At 42.3% G+C, this 15,593-nt stretch overlaps 1 protein-coding gene across 1 annotated transcript; it reads right to left on the bottom strand.

Annotated features, from left to right (window-relative positions):
- Nucleotides 1–10,444: 10,444 nt before the first annotated feature.
- On the bottom strand, nt 10,445–15,189 carry LOC126149413 (uncharacterized). The gene is made up of 2 exons (XM_049915814.1): nt 15,109–15,189; nt 10,445–10,976 (listed from the first exon to the last, which is right to left on the bottom strand). Exons 1-2 carry the CDS (start codon nt 15,155–15,157, stop codon nt 10,519–10,521), a joined length of 507 nt encoding a protein of 168 aa, XP_049771771.1. The 5' UTR covers nt 15,158–15,189; the 3' UTR covers nt 10,445–10,518.
- Nucleotides 15,190–15,593: the final 404 nt, after the last annotated feature.

The raw sequence follows: 15,593 nt of genomic DNA, 5'->3' as shown, positions 1-15,593 counted from the left end.
AATGGGACTTCCTTTTCGGCGGTTGTGACAATGGATGAGACGTGGATGCCATTTTTCAATCCAGAAACAAAGCGCCAGTCAGCTCAATGGAAGCACACAGATTCACCGCCACCAAAAAAATTTCGGGTAACCGCCAGTGCTGAAAAAATGATAGTGTCCATGTTCTGGGACAGTGAGGGCGTAATCCTTACCCATTGCTTTCCAAAGGGCAGTACGGTAACAGGTGCATCCTACTAAAATGTTTTGAAGAACAAATTCCTTCCTGCACTGCAACAAAAACGTCCTTGAAGGGCTGCGCGTGTGCTGTTTCACCAAGAGAACGCACCCGCACATCGAGCTAACGTTACGCAACAGTTTCTTCGTGATAACAACTTTGAAGTGATTCCTTATGCTCCCTACTCACCTAACCTGACTCCTAGTGACTTTTGGCTTTTTCCAACAATGAAAGACACTCTCCGTGGCCGCACATTCACCAGCCGTGCTGCTATTGCCTCAGCGATTTTCCAGTGGTCAAAACAGAGTCCTAAAGAAGCCTTCGCCGCTGCCATGGACTCATGGCGTCAGCGTTGTGAAACATGTGTACGTCTGCAGGGCGATTACGTCGAGAAGTAACGCCAGTTTCATCGATTTTGGGTGAGTAGTTAATTAGAAAAAAAATCGGAGGCCTTAGAACTTGAATGCACCTCGTATATTGGGCATTGTGACCGTTTATTAATGAGAGCAGTTCTGGGACCTTTCTATAGACGCTCCTGCAGTTTACTATTAGCACATTAGTATTGTCAGTCCCTGTTGCATTTCGCCTACTCCTACCTTTCCGCGTCTCAGGAGGCGTTTTGTCGGGCCTAGGGAGGGAATTCTCTAACCTAAAAAACCCACATGTGCACTCCACACGTACTCCGCTACCCTTGTAGCCGCTTCCGGCTTGTAGTGCACGCCTGACCTATTCAGGGGGACCCTACATTTCTCCACCTGATAGCGGAGGTCGAGAAATTTGCACCCCAGATCTCTGCAGAATCGTCTGAGCCTCTGGCTTAAGCCTTCTACTCGGCTCCAAACCAGAGGACCACGATCAGTTCTGGGAACGATACTACAAATAGTTAGCTCTGATTCCACCCCGCGAGCGAGGCTTTCCGCCTTCACCAATTCCGCCAACCGCCTGTACGAAATGAGGATGACCTCTGAAGCCAGACGGCGGGAGTCATTGGGGCTGACATGAGCAACAATTTGCAGTCGGGTGCACCCAGTGCTTTCTATCGCCACCGGCAGGGCCTCCTCCACATCTCGGATGAAACCCCCCGGCAAGCAGACAGAGTGAACACTGGCCTTCTTCCCCGACCTTTCCACTATTTCCCTAAGGGGCTCCATCACCCGCCTAACGTTGGAGCTCCCAATAACTAATAAACCCCTCCCCCCGTGTGCCTGCTCGGACCTTTATGTCTCTCACCAGGACATCAAACTTTGTGGGAGACACTATTTATCTAGGGTTCTTTACATGCTCTCTGTGCGCTCAGAACTGAAAAGAATGACGTGACGCGATCGATGGGAATACTAGAGACACTGCCCAACACGTTTATGCAAAAGTCATCGTATTTTCAGCGTGATTTCCATTTCACACCCGAGAGGACCAAACAGCCCTCGTATTTGTCTGGAGTGCAACCTTGTATGCAAGTGAAATGTGGACGTATAAACGGTTCAGACAATGAGAGACTGTGATGTTTTTGGAATGTGGTGCCACAGAAGTGCGATGAAGATGAGATTAGTTCGGATAACTAACGAATTTAGGAATAGAAATAATGAATTTAGGAAGGACAGGAATTTGTGTCACAACTTGTCTAGAAGTAGGAATAGGCTGACAGAACATATACCCTAAAGCACAACCTAATTACCAGTTTGATAGTGGAGGCAACTGTGAAGAGTGAAAGTTATTGAAGGAGTACGTTGTAATTGAAGTGTGAATTACAGTAGTAGTTTGGAGATGACGAGAACTGCATAGGACATCCTAGAGTGGAGAGCTGCATCTGTACAGCCTATGAAACGAAAGGCAAGCAAGAACACGTGTTTTTATCCGTTGAGAGTCTCCTGGCAACTGTTTGGTATGGACTTCGGATAAGAAAGATATGGCGCGGAATGTTATACGAGGGTTATTCGAAAAGTAAGGAACGATCGGTCGCGAAATGGAAACCACAGTGAAAATCCAATGACGTTTTGCACAGTTGTGTTGGTCAGCGTCTCTAGTACGCCTGTCGATCGCGTTACGTCGTTCTTTTTGGTTTTGAGCGCACAGGGAGCACATAAAGATACCTAAAACAGTAGTGTCTTCCGCCAAGTATGAGGGCCTGGTGACAAATTTCGCCTGAAGGTATGCAGCCAACATTACATAACTGTCGTGCGTTTTCTTCTTCAAGACAATTCTCAGCCGCATTCTGCAGGGGCAATGAAGATGCTCCTGCATCGTTTTCAGTTATAAATGTTTGATTACCCACAATACAGGCCGTAGTTGCCTCCCTCTGAGTTTCATCTCTGCTCACATGAACCGCTGGCTATGAAGACAAAATTTTGTAACAGACATCTGTAAGTAGGCTGTTTATGTTTTCTTATTAGCAACGTTACGTAGCGCTCTGTATGAAAATCACTGGCTGTGCTGTGTGCAGTCTGTGTCCAGTTTGCATTGTTGTCAGCCATTGTAGTGATGGGCAGCTGGATGTGAACAGCGCGTAGCATTGTGCAGTTGGAGGTGAGCCACCAGCAGTGGTGGACGTGGGGAGAGAGATGGCGGAGTTTGGAAATTTGTAAAAATGGATGTCATGAACATGTATATTATGGTTTTTCAACACTATTTACCTTAATAGTCATCAAAAGTCATAATATATACAGCAGCTCATGACATCCATTTTTACAAATTTCAAAACTCCGCCATCTCTCTCCCCACATCCACCACTGCTGGCAGCTCACCTCCAACTGGGCGCCCAAAACGCATTACGCCAAGGTCACTTACCTTTCTTACTGAAATATTTACGACAGCAGTTTCTGCTACAGTGGCAGCCTCATATAAAAATATTTCACAGGTCAAGAATTTGCGTTACAAATCTGTAGAAACAAAATCCTATAAATATAACAGTGTCCAAAAAATTTTCGTCGGCATTGTAATACATTCACGCATTTACATACATTTCATAACTCTTAAAGTACGATTCATGGTTTCCAACAACCTTTTTCACAAACCAGAGTCCCTAACCACTACTCCTTATTCCTTACCTTACTACACATATACATATTCGTCGACACTTCTTGAGTCTTGCAGATAAGAGAGCAAGTCCATAACCACCACTTGTGCACTCACGAAGTTTTTGGAATTGTCCTTAGAACCAGCAATGCTGTTATCCAGTCCCTTGCTGAATTATTAACACATGTGTAAAGACTAACAGTCCCTCCTTCTCACATATTGTGCATTACTATGACCAACAGAAATGTGTGCAGTGAAATGAATGCTTACAAGTTACTTAATTTGATGAACTGGTGTCAATTACAATATTATAACATGAGAATACAATTACAAAGGTACAAAATACATCATTAAAAACGTAACAGTACAGATAACATTTGTAGTAACACAGACTTTACGAAAGAATAAATTAACATCATCAGTGTTACAAGAATTATGACATAAGTAAATAAATAAAATAATGAGAATAGTTTTCGAAACATTAATTTCACACATGAGAATTGAAACAGAACAGAATTAATAATGTGTAAACGTCTTTACAAAGAAAATGACATATTATAAATGCAAATTATGTTTGAGGATAACAGTATTCCTCATCATAGTGAATGTAGCTTAGTACTAGAAAAATTGTACAACATAAGTCTTATCAGATAAACATATAAAGACAGGAAGAACATAAATACACAAGGGTACACAAACACATAGTGGGATAACACAAGGAAAGGACAGGGTTTGTTTTACTGCAGTATTTTGCAAACAAAACTTTTTTTGCTTCTTGGAGATCACCCTTCATTCATCATTATTCCCAAAAAGTCCTATCTATACCTCCTTCCTGTTTTTTATTCATATTTCTTTCAAAATAATTATTTCTGATTGTACAATACTCATTTTGGCCCAAATCTTTTTCATATAACTTCGCAATGCATTCTTTACCTATTCTCCATAGTCAGTTTCTTATATAGTCTACCCCTCTTAAGCTAACTTAAATCTACTGAGCTCAGATGCTAAACTAAGGGACGAGGCAATGCAGCAGCACAAAACAATTAACACAAACATCAATGACAAAAAATTTAAATAGGCAAAGCAATTGCAATATTACAACTAATATAAGGCACTGTGCAGCAAACAAGAAAAATAAGTCAGTAGTAAACTGGCTTAGCAGAGTAACACAAAGTCAAATTCAGTAACACTATGCCTGGCAAACAGCAGCAGCAGCAAATTATACCTAAACATGACATAGCTCAAGCATAAAAAATATTACACTAAAGACTACAATGCAGATAAGGGAAATGTATATTCACATCTTAATGTCTATGTAATTAAAGTGGTGCACCACAACAACATATTGTAAAAAAAATATTACCATGTACTTGAAAAGAATATTATGTATGCAGTTACTGTTATTAGTCCCTTCTTATTGTTCTTTCTTTTCCAAGTGCTCCTTTTTTGAAGAATGTGGAACACAAAATTATTATTTAATAGCTCTGTTGACAGAAAGCGTTCACATTAGCAAATGCAATTTATTTTATTTTATAAAACCAATGCTGCAACACAGCTGTAAACTAGATATCAAATGAAATAAGCAACTACGAAAAGCAAAGCATAAAAATATCATTCAATAGTCATGTGACATTTCATAAGTTAGTAGAAATTCTCTCAACTCTCGTAGAAAGACGCTTGTCATAATCAGGTGTGCAGATGTAAGTATCTTTCCAAGTAATGAATGTGTCCTATTTACGATGCTTTCTCTGAAGGAATGTCAATGGCGAGGATAATGGCCTCTTTTTTTTTTCTCCACCTAATGGCTTTCTTTTGTCAGACGACTAACTCTCAGCTGGGCGCCCAAAACGCATTATGCCAAGGTCACTTACCTTTCTTACTGAAATTATGAAAAATTTTTTCAAATCTGTATTGGCCAGTGCCCAAAACAATTTGTAAATTTTTTTTTGTGGGGAGCATGGGGCTATGTAAGTAGGCTGTTTATGTTTTCTTATTGGCAACGTTATGTAGCACTCTGTATGAAAATCACTGGCTGTGCTGTGTGCAGTCTGTGTCCAGTTTGCATTGTTGTCAGCCATTGTAGTGTTGGGCAGCTGGATGTGAACAGCGCGTAGCGTTGCGCAGTTGGAGGTGAGCCGCCAGCAGTGGTGGATGTGGGGAGAGAGATGGCGGAGTTTGGAAATTTGTAAAAATGGATGTTATGAACATGTATATTATGGTTTTTCACATCGTGCTGTAGGACAGCGTAGAGAATTGGCGGAAAGCACTGGCGGCTGCCTTCTATAACGAGGGTATTCGAAAGTTGGTACAACGCTATGACAAAAGTTTAAGTCGGATCGGCGACTATGGAGATAAGTAGCTGTAGGTTGTAGCTAATTGTTGCAAATAAAACAGTCTTGATTTGCACTTTTTTTCATTTCGCGACCTATCGTTTCTTACTTTCCGAATAGCCCTCGTACTCCATCCTCCATGAAGGTATTGAGCTCTTTTTCCGATGAGTGGTACTAACATGGTCTTCTAGCGACTGTTTGATAGAGACTTCGGATAGAGGAAGTACGAGTAGAATATTATACCTACCCTTCATAAGTATGGAAACACCATGTTACATATTACAACGCAGCAATGTGAAAGCGATCTGTGTGAGTTATTGGATTAGAAAACAGAATCGTATGCTGAAACAAAGATTAATAATGACACTTAAACAAGGTACATATACTTATTGTACATATACCTATTTTACATATACATACAGACTGGTACATATTGGTATTGCTTGACCAAACAGTCCTCACATGGTGCCAGTAGACGGCACGACTGTGTAGAGGTACTTTGCTTACAGTTCTGTTCAGATGTCGTTTCGTTTGTATGAATGGAGGACACGCAGCCAAAGTAATTGAAAATGGTCCCAGAGTGCTAAATTCCCTGTGATTCACGAGATAATCATTTTACCCAAATAAGGGAACAGTGTCCGATAAGTACCAAAGAAAGTGAAGATATCCTTCCGTAGAGTAGTGAAGAGTTCAAGACTACACACCGGCATCGAGATACAGGTTCCTAAGGTAATCGTCGTCTCTCAAAAGCACGCAGGAAAATATCAGAACGCCAGAAAAAGTATTTGGTAGTGACCAGTAAACGTAACAGATTCAAAACTGTCCGTGAAAGGACTGCTGAACTAAACACTACTAGGGATACACCAGTGAGTAAGTCAACAGTGAGACGGCGCCTGGGAGAAAACAATCTCCAGAGTTATGTAGCAACCAGGAAGCCACTGTTGCGCCCTTTTAAAAGGAGGAAAAGGATTCAGTGGGCTAGGACACACCAACTTTGGGCAGCAGGGGGTTGGGAAAGAGTTTTATTCACTGATGAATCCAATTTGGAAGTGAACTCTGTCAATTCTTATGCTATTTGCCCCATGTACACTTGAAACCTCACTGCATAATTGCAACTGTGAAGCAGAGAGGGAGTTTTGTGGTGGTATGCGGATCTTTTAGAGGGAATAAAGTCGGAGGTTTGAAGAAAGCAGACAGAAAAATGAACCAAAAGAATTATTACACACCGAGCGAGATGGCGCAGTGGCTAGCACACTGGACTCGCATTCGGGGGGACGACGGTTCAATCCCGCGTCCGGCCATCCTGATTTAGGTTTTCCGTGATTTCCCTAAATGGCTCCAGGCAAATGCCGGGATGGTCCCTTTGAAAGGGCACGGCCGACTTCCTTCCCCGTCCTTCCCTAATCCGATGAGACCGATGACCTCGCTGTCTGGTCTCCTCCCACAACTAACCAACCAACCCAATTATTACGCCATTCTTCAGCGACATGCCAAGACATCTGGTTTGCGTGTTTTTGAGCTACAGTAATCACGGTGATAGGTGACAGAGAAGGATAAATGTATCAATTTAAGATAAGGGACCCTGGTAGGGAAATTACAGAGTCGAAAGTTACAAGCGAAATCGTTCTGATACCTCTGACGTCTTATATTGAAAATAATTTTAAAATTAGCGTAGCCACAGGTAAATAATTATACATAATTTACTGACAAATTCGTACAATAGAACAGGTGTTTACATTCAGATGTTAAAACTATTAAAATATAAAATAAATGAAAGGTCCAACAGTCCGCTGTAATTGTGTTTATTTAAGTCGATTAGAGACTCACTCAATCGCTTTACTTTGTCGTATGGTATAGGGAATTACTTTAAAAAATGGTTCAAATGGCTCTAAGCACTATGCGACTTAACTTTGGAGGTCATCAGTCGCCTAGAACTTAGAACTACTTAAACCTAACTAACCTAAGGACATCACACTAATCCATGCCCGAGGCAGGATTCGAGCCTGCGACTGTAGCAACTTCTAGTTGGGAAAGAGGATGTGCCACACGATATTAGAAGGTATCTACATCTACATCTACATCTACGTCGTTACTCCATGTTATTGTTCGATTTGACTACATTTGAGGGCTGATTGGAAGGACTCATCGTCCGAGTTCTCTCATTAGATAGGTTGTTGTTACTAATCATGATTTTCAGTCATACTTCCGTTTTGGCCACTTGAGAAGAAGGAAAATAACATTCGATGGTGACAGACCACCGAGTTGTCTGCACAACGTTGGTGCCGCTGGGGTGCAGAAAAGTCTGCAGAGGTAGCTAACAGACAGCTGCGTCATCTCAACGGTCTCCCCCGCATCTGCCTGCACCACCCTATTAATTTTTATGTTAATTATTTATTGAACGGTCTCCGTTACGTATTAAGCGTTTGAAGGTTAACTTACAGTGTTATCTTTAGAATTTTATATTAACAAAGATACTATCACTTAGGCCGGTGCATGAGGTGCCTTACTATCCAAATACAAAATTGGAGTATGTCAAACTTGGTAATTTACTTAAATAGCACATTTCTATTTACAAATACAGATATTTGCCTTCAAGATACTTACAAGTAAAACTCGACATTGGAATATGGATATTGAGCTGTGCTGGCCCCAGCATATGCGTAGGTTTAAACCTTGACTGTTACTCTGGGTTTGGTTTCCCACGGTTATTGCGGTTATGCTGTGGTTCTTCCTCTTTCTACATGCGGCAGCAGCAGTGTGTATCCATATTCGCACCTTGTACTATCTTTGGTCTGTGCGGCAGTCGGTCGGTTGGTGTGGGTCAGCCAGGAAATCTCCGCGCGGCGCAGTGGGCCGGGCCTGCTGGCAGCCTCTACGCAGTGTCGGAGTGTGTGGGAGCTGTTCTGATTGCTACGGGGTTCGTGGCTCACCCACCCAGGACACCAAGCTTGAGTGGTGATTTAACTACCGTAGCCAGACTGTTCACAATGTTCCGTTGGTTTTCATGGTTGGCTGTTGGGGGTATTCCCGTGAGCAACAGCGAGTATTCGAATTGGCGAAGGTTTGGCCACCATCCGGTGGAGTTTAACTGTATTTTGGTCATCTGAAGTCCAAGTGCACCAGCGGAATTTTCTGCCTTCTGGCCATTAGCCATGGACTGTCTCTTGGTTGGGTTGCCAGCGGATCGGATATAGCTGGGCCGACTGCCTGTCTCCCCTAAGCGAACATTAATATTTCAAGTGCAGACCGACCCTCGGAAACTTCTGAGCGTCGCTGGCTGTACTGCCTTTTCTTATTGGCGTTTGATTGTGTATTTTAATGGCTTATAGCCGATCGTTTGAATTTGTATGCTTTTAGTTGGGTTTTAAATAATGGACCTTCAGCCACTTTAAAACTGAAACTTCCTTACTTGTCAAGCTTTGCACTGTTTGGGCCGTGAGCCTCATTTAAAATATTTTTTTCGATAAAGCTTTGGGCCTTCTGTCTTTTGAAAATTTATTAAGTTTTTCAATAATAGGCCTTCAGCTGCCTTAAAATTTAAATTCCTTGCGTGTTAAATCCTAGATTGTTTGGGCCTTCAGCCTGTGTAAAATATTGTTTAAGGATAAAACTTTGGCCTTCTGCCTACTAAAAATTATTATAGTTGTTTCAAGTAATCGGCCTTCAGCCGTTTTTAAATTAAAGCTCTTGTCTTTCAAGTATCAGACTGTGTGGTGCCTTCAGCCTAATTAAAGATAAGGCCTTCTGCCTTGTGTTTTTTTAATTAATTTTACCTGCTGACTTAAATAATGGGCCTTCGGCCGTCTTTAAATTAAACTTGATTGCTTTTCAAGTGATACATTTGTAGGGCCGTCAGCCAACCTCTGAGGCCTTCTGCCTTCTAAACATTATGTTTTGAGTTTGAATTTTAAGTTAATGGCTTTCAGCCGGTTTTAAATTTAAGCGGTTATGCCCTTAACGCATTAGATAGTGTGGCCTATTCAGCTGATAACTAAGTTCAAAACTTTTGCTGTATTGTTTGGACAAGTAAATAAAGTTATATGTGCTTGAGTGTAACAGACAGCCCCCTTTTGGCCCCTTTCCACAATTTCAACTACCTCTTCTGTCCTGCGGACCTAAGCAGGGCGTATCAGATATGTTCATTTTCATTATACTATTCAATTTAGTTACGGTGTGAAAGAAGGTATGAGTTTTTATTACAAATTTGTTAGCCCTCTAACATACACTCAAGTGCATATGAAGTTACTATCGTAAACATACGTTTGCGATGGAACAGAGAACCTCACTGAGTAACAAAAGCCGTAAAATGCTGTAGTGAATTTATGTTCTAAGTCTGAATCATTGATAGATCCCCTTTCTCCTTTTCCACTTATTTGCTTCCCGAGAGTGCGACTTCCAGGCTAACAGCAGGTGGTCAGGAGTATGGTCTGCTCCAATACGTGTGCAAAGTGCGTCTTCAGATGCTCTGAAAAGTTTGTAACCGGGTTTAAGTTTTCCATAGACTGTTAACATGACTGCAAATGTCGATGATAGTGTTAGCTTAACAGTTCAGCATTGACAGATCTCAGGAAAATATGGTTTTGTGTCTTCTCATGTGTCATCCAGATTTCATGAGACAGCAGGCATCTTGACACGAATCTCAGAATGAACTCCTAGGCTGCTGAGTATGTGGAATGAAAAGTTCAGGAAGAAAACAGCAGTATTAGGTGACGAGAAAATGAGCTTTTACTCAAATTCTTTCAGGAAAATCAATTTTTTAATTAGAATTAGGTTTTTATCTAAAAAAATAGTTCAGGATTCCATCATCCCTTAACAGTTCAATAAATTTAAAAGACAGTAGGTCCGTTAATTAGAGGACAAGGTATTACTTTCAGGAAAGACTTGCAGTGAATAAATAACATGAGAGAATGATTTATTAGGTGTACCGCAAGGAAAACTACAACAGATAGATGCACATAGTTAGTCTTACAAATACTCGTACTCAATACCGATTATAAAAGGATTGAAGTTGTATGTTGTGTTGTAAGGACCCGCAGACACATCCATGTACCAGTACACAGGGTAAGTGTAACTCCCGTAGTATATGATCTCGAACAAGTAGGTAGCGTTTGGTGTCGTCTTGTAGCTGATGGGGACCCTCAGCAGCTGGACGGGGTCGGCGAGTTGCGAGTAGTTCCCAGTGCCGACGACGGTCCAACCGTCGCCACCCAAGGGCCACTCGCTCATCTTGATCCTGATGTCCTGCACCTCTGGGCCTATCTCCAGCGTCACGTAGTTACGCACGTGGCTGGTGAGGTACAGGGCGGTAACCTGGTATTCGCCATCGTAGCGGTGCGGAGTGTCAAAGGCGCCCATGCAGCACTTGGACTCCGCCTGGTAGTCCATAGGGTCTTGGAACACCACCGTTATCTTCGGGTACGACGCTGCAATAGCACGGCAGAAACGTGATTACAAGCAGCACACAATTTTTGTATTGTTTAACAATGCTACCACTTAGATGTTCTTGGTATCCAGAATATGGACTACCCTTTTTGTCACTGTAGTAAGCAATATGAAACTAGCGTAGTGATAGATCAACTTGTAAAATCACAATTTTCGGCTAGGTTTTGTAAGATTAACAGAAAGGTATACCACCTGATTAAGTAATGTTTATCCCACCACTAGAGGCAACATGTAAAATGAGTGCTATGTACTGGTTCTATATGGCTAGCTTCCACTTAAAAAGAACAAAAACTATAATTATTTGTTTCTAAATATGTACCAGGTGATCAAAAAGTGAGTATAAATTTGAAAATTGAATGAATCACGGAATAATGTAGACAGAGAGGTACAAATTGACACACATGCTTGGAATGACATGATGTTTTATTAGAACCAAAAAAATACAAAGGTCAAAAAATGTCCGACAGATAGCGCTTCATCTGATCAGAACAGCAATAGTTAGCATAACAAATTAAGACAAAGCAAAGACGATGTTCTTTACAGGAAATGCTCAATATGTCCACCATCATTCCTCAACAATAGCTGTAGTCGAGGAATAATGTTGTGAACAGCACTGTAAAGCATGTCCGTAGTTATGGTGAGGCATTGGCGTCGGATGTTGTCTTTCACCATCCCTAGAGATGTCGGTCGATCACGATACACTTGCGACTTCAGGTAATCCCAAAGTCAATAATCGTACGGAATGAGGTCTGAGGACCTGGGGGGCCAAGCATGACGAAAGTGGCGGATGAGCACACGATCATCACCAAACGACGCGCGCAAGAGATCTTTCACGCGTCTAGCAATATGGGGTGGAGCGCCATCCTGCTTAAACGTCGTACGTTCCAGCAGGTGTTTATCAGCCAGGCTGGGGATGATGCGATTCTGTAACATATCGGTGCACCTCTCACCCGTCACGGTAGTAGTTTTGCTGTCCAGCGCCATCTGTCAGACATTTTGTGAACTTCGTTTGTTTTGTTCTAATAAAACCCCATGTCATTCCAAGCATGTGTGTCAATTTTTACCTCTCTATCTACATTATTCCGTGGTTTATTAAGTTTCCAAATTTATACTGCCTTTCTGATCACCCGTTATTTGTACCTTACTTTTGCACCTCCCTTGGTTTTAGTCAGTTACCAACTAATCATGACAACTACGCGGAGGAAAACCAAACGGTTTTCCATCCATTCCTTCTTGAAACACTAATGATTCGCATTTATTTTTAAGTTCTCTCTTTCAGTGTGAAGCAAGACAGTGACCTTCTCGGCTAAAATTTGTAGGTATAGCTTCACGCTATGCTCGAATCTGTCTAATAGCATGTCCCAGGAGAATCTATTACCCTGCACTTGTAAGCCTTCCGCGAAAACATCCGTCATGAAGTGGGCAATCCCTCTTTGGACGTTTGTTATGCTTTGTCATTTAGATTTGATAAATATCAGAGGCAAACATAGAATACTCACGTCTGCATTACACAGTTATTCGGGATGCGGCCTCTGTCGTAGTAATACTTTATTGTAAAAAAAAATTAACCGTATCGTGCAGGAAGGCATCGTCTTTTCCGCCACGCAATTATAGGATCCTTCATTCTTATGTACTAAGTCGGAATTACTGACTGGAGCTTATAACCTATCGAGAAGCTATATCTGTTGCTTTGCTTCATGAATGACATAGGCTGGGAATAGTTTCACTTTGCACAGTCGTCTCGATACATTAACCGACAACTATAGCGATGATTTATGGAGTCAGAGATAGGTGCAGCAGTAGCGTCGGCACTACCGTTAATTAAGAGAATCTAATGCCTGAGAGCAACTCAGGTGCCGTAGTCACTGTTTCAGTCACAGTTTTGCGCAGGATGGGAAACACATGATACACCATTACATCTAACAGCATCTAAACTATAAGAGGTGATATTCCACCTTACAATTCTTTCATACAGTAATGTCCTAGATTAATGAGGTATTCACCTCAGCTGAGAAAATCAGTGGTCAATAACTTATGGATAATGGTTCTGGCAGTGGATATGTATGCTACAATTTTGGCGAGCGCTCACTTCAATACTGTGCAACATTTAAGAATGAGTAATCAGACCAGGTCTTCATCAACAAATAGAGACAGCATTACCTGACGTGAGAAAGTGGGTGAATGAAAGTCGAGGCGATTTAGGGTATTTTCGTTCGAAAAACGCTTAAGTGCTCGTCCAACAGGCGAATGTGCTGTCGCATCACCCTCCAGGCGGTGTCGGAATGCTTCGGTCAGTGCTCTACAGGGTGTCTATAAAGTCGCCATCCATTTCCATGAAAACGCAATTTTTTTTTTACTAGTTTCTTCAGATACTGGTAACCAAGTGTGTGTGTCTCTACAGCCACTATCCATTTCCATGTAAACGTTAATTTGTTTTTCTTTTCTCAGCAGAAACTAGCACCTTCGTGCAAGACGTTTTGCACGGAAGAAGGGCCGGCCGGAGTGGCCGTGCGGTTCTTGGCGCTGCAGTCTGAAGCCGAGCGACCGCTACGGTCGCAGGTTCGAATCCTGCCTCGGGCATGGATGTGTGTGGTGTCCTTAGGTTAGTTAGCTTTAATTAGTTCTAAGTTCTAGGTGACTAATGACCTCAGAAGTTAAGTGTGCTCAGAGCCATTTTGAAACGGAAGAAGGGGTTGCAATTGTTTGTGTACGAGTACGCGAATTGTCATATGAAGACGCCAAAGCGAAATTTATCCGTAAATTGCACAAACGAGCCCTATCAACGCCACACATTCGTCTGTTCGTCTGCTTGTGAACAAATTTAAGCGTACTGGTAGTGTGTGTGGTGAGGCACGTCATGGATGACCACCCGTAACGGTAGAAACAGTGCAGCAGGTTCAAAGTGCCAACGATAAGAGACCGAAGGCATCAACTCGACGCCTCAATAGGGAACTGAATGTCCCTCGCAACACAGTGGGGAAAACCCTACGTTTCACTCTACGAAAACTTCCTTATTGAGGTTTTTGCACCATCTCGGGAACGAGGATTTCGTCTGTCGTCAGGCAATGTGTTATGACCTCCAGGAATCTGTAGAGAACGAAAAATTAGTGGACAATATTTTTATTCTCCGATGAAGCAGCATCCACGTTTGTGGGAAAGCGCACAGAAACAACAGCCGAATCTGTGCATATGGAGAACCACATGAGGTATCGGAGTTGGAACGTGAAACAGTGTTTGGTTGGGTATGACAGAAGCAAAACTGTATGGCCCATTCTTCGTTGCTGAAAGGTAAATAACAGGTAACATCTATCTCGCCCTATTAGAACTGTTCCTTGGACCGCTCCTTCAGAGGCAAGATGGAGCGCCTCCACATTTTGCACACATTGTCCATCATTACCCGAACAGAATCTTTCCAGGCTAAATCCGCAGAGGGTCACCTCGGCTGTGGGCTTCCCGTTCACCGAACGTTATTCGTTTAGACTTTTTTTGCATCGGGGTGCATCAAGTGCAAATTGCACACTTATCTAAGTGAATGGTCCGCCTGGTCTACGGAATCGTGTCAGGGAAGCAGCAGGTCACATTACGGTTGAAATGTTAAGGTCTACGTTTCGTTCCACTACTAAGAGTATATGTTTTGACGTAGATGGTTGTCATGTAGAAGGGCAGCAGAATATCTGTACAACTTCACAACAAAATTGATTTTTGAATAGCTATATTCCTTCAATGAAATTGGTAGTGTCTTTAGAGAAACCCTGTATATTCATGAGCATCTCACAGTCCCAGAATTCAATCAGTGACCCCACTGGGACGCTATCAAGGACGATGTGTAACAATAAATGAAGATGTCTGTGTGCTGTACATTAGCAGAAGCCAATGAAAGCTTTATAATCAAACGGAAAGTAGAACGCTGACATAATGCCGAAATTTCTCTCAAGGAAAGATCTCCTGCGTTAGAGAATACTGTGTTGTACGATTTTCGTGGTATGATTCGAAAATATAATAACAAGTTTGTTTGCTCGGCCATGTAATAGTTAAGCTGCTAACTTTTCAGATGAAGTATGACAAGAGACTCGTGTAATTGCTGATACAGTACTGAGAGAATGGCGCACTTACCGCTGGCTATGACTGCCAGGAACATCAGGGTGACGGCTTGTCTCAGCATGGTGGTCGTCTCTGTCGGTCTGCAGAACTCTAGGAAGGAATCCGGTAGCTTCCACAACTGTGCTGCTGGGTTATATACCCGACAACAGCTTTCTTATCAACGTTGTTGATATCAGTTACACGAGTTACGAGTTGCGAAAGCACCATGCACTACGCGTCACTGGGAAAAACACGGTTTTTGTACCCACTTGCTGCGACGCGATTGAAGTACTGTAGGTTTCGAAATACCGTTGACCGCGACCCTCCAACGCTGTCTTCATCTGGCAACAGCAATTGCATTTCTTATCTCATTCTGATTCGCCGCTCGTGGCCACATTTGCCTCGCTCAGCCACTACCTGTTATACTGTCTCCTTTCCTGTGTGACTCCTTCCTAACCCCACTGTAAAGCAGCCCTTTCCAACAGCGAGCGAAATTCCGCACATTTATCAAACACTAG

Source organism: Schistocerca cancellata, chromosome 2 (assembly GCF_023864275.1).
Source record: "Schistocerca cancellata isolate TAMUIC-IGC-003103 chromosome 2, iqSchCanc2.1, whole genome shotgun sequence".
Classification (NCBI taxonomy): domain Eukaryota; kingdom Metazoa; phylum Arthropoda; class Insecta; order Orthoptera; family Acrididae; genus Schistocerca; species Schistocerca cancellata.
The sequence above is the reverse complement of the archived record's forward strand: the minus strand, read 5'-3'. Positions and strand labels throughout refer to the sequence as shown.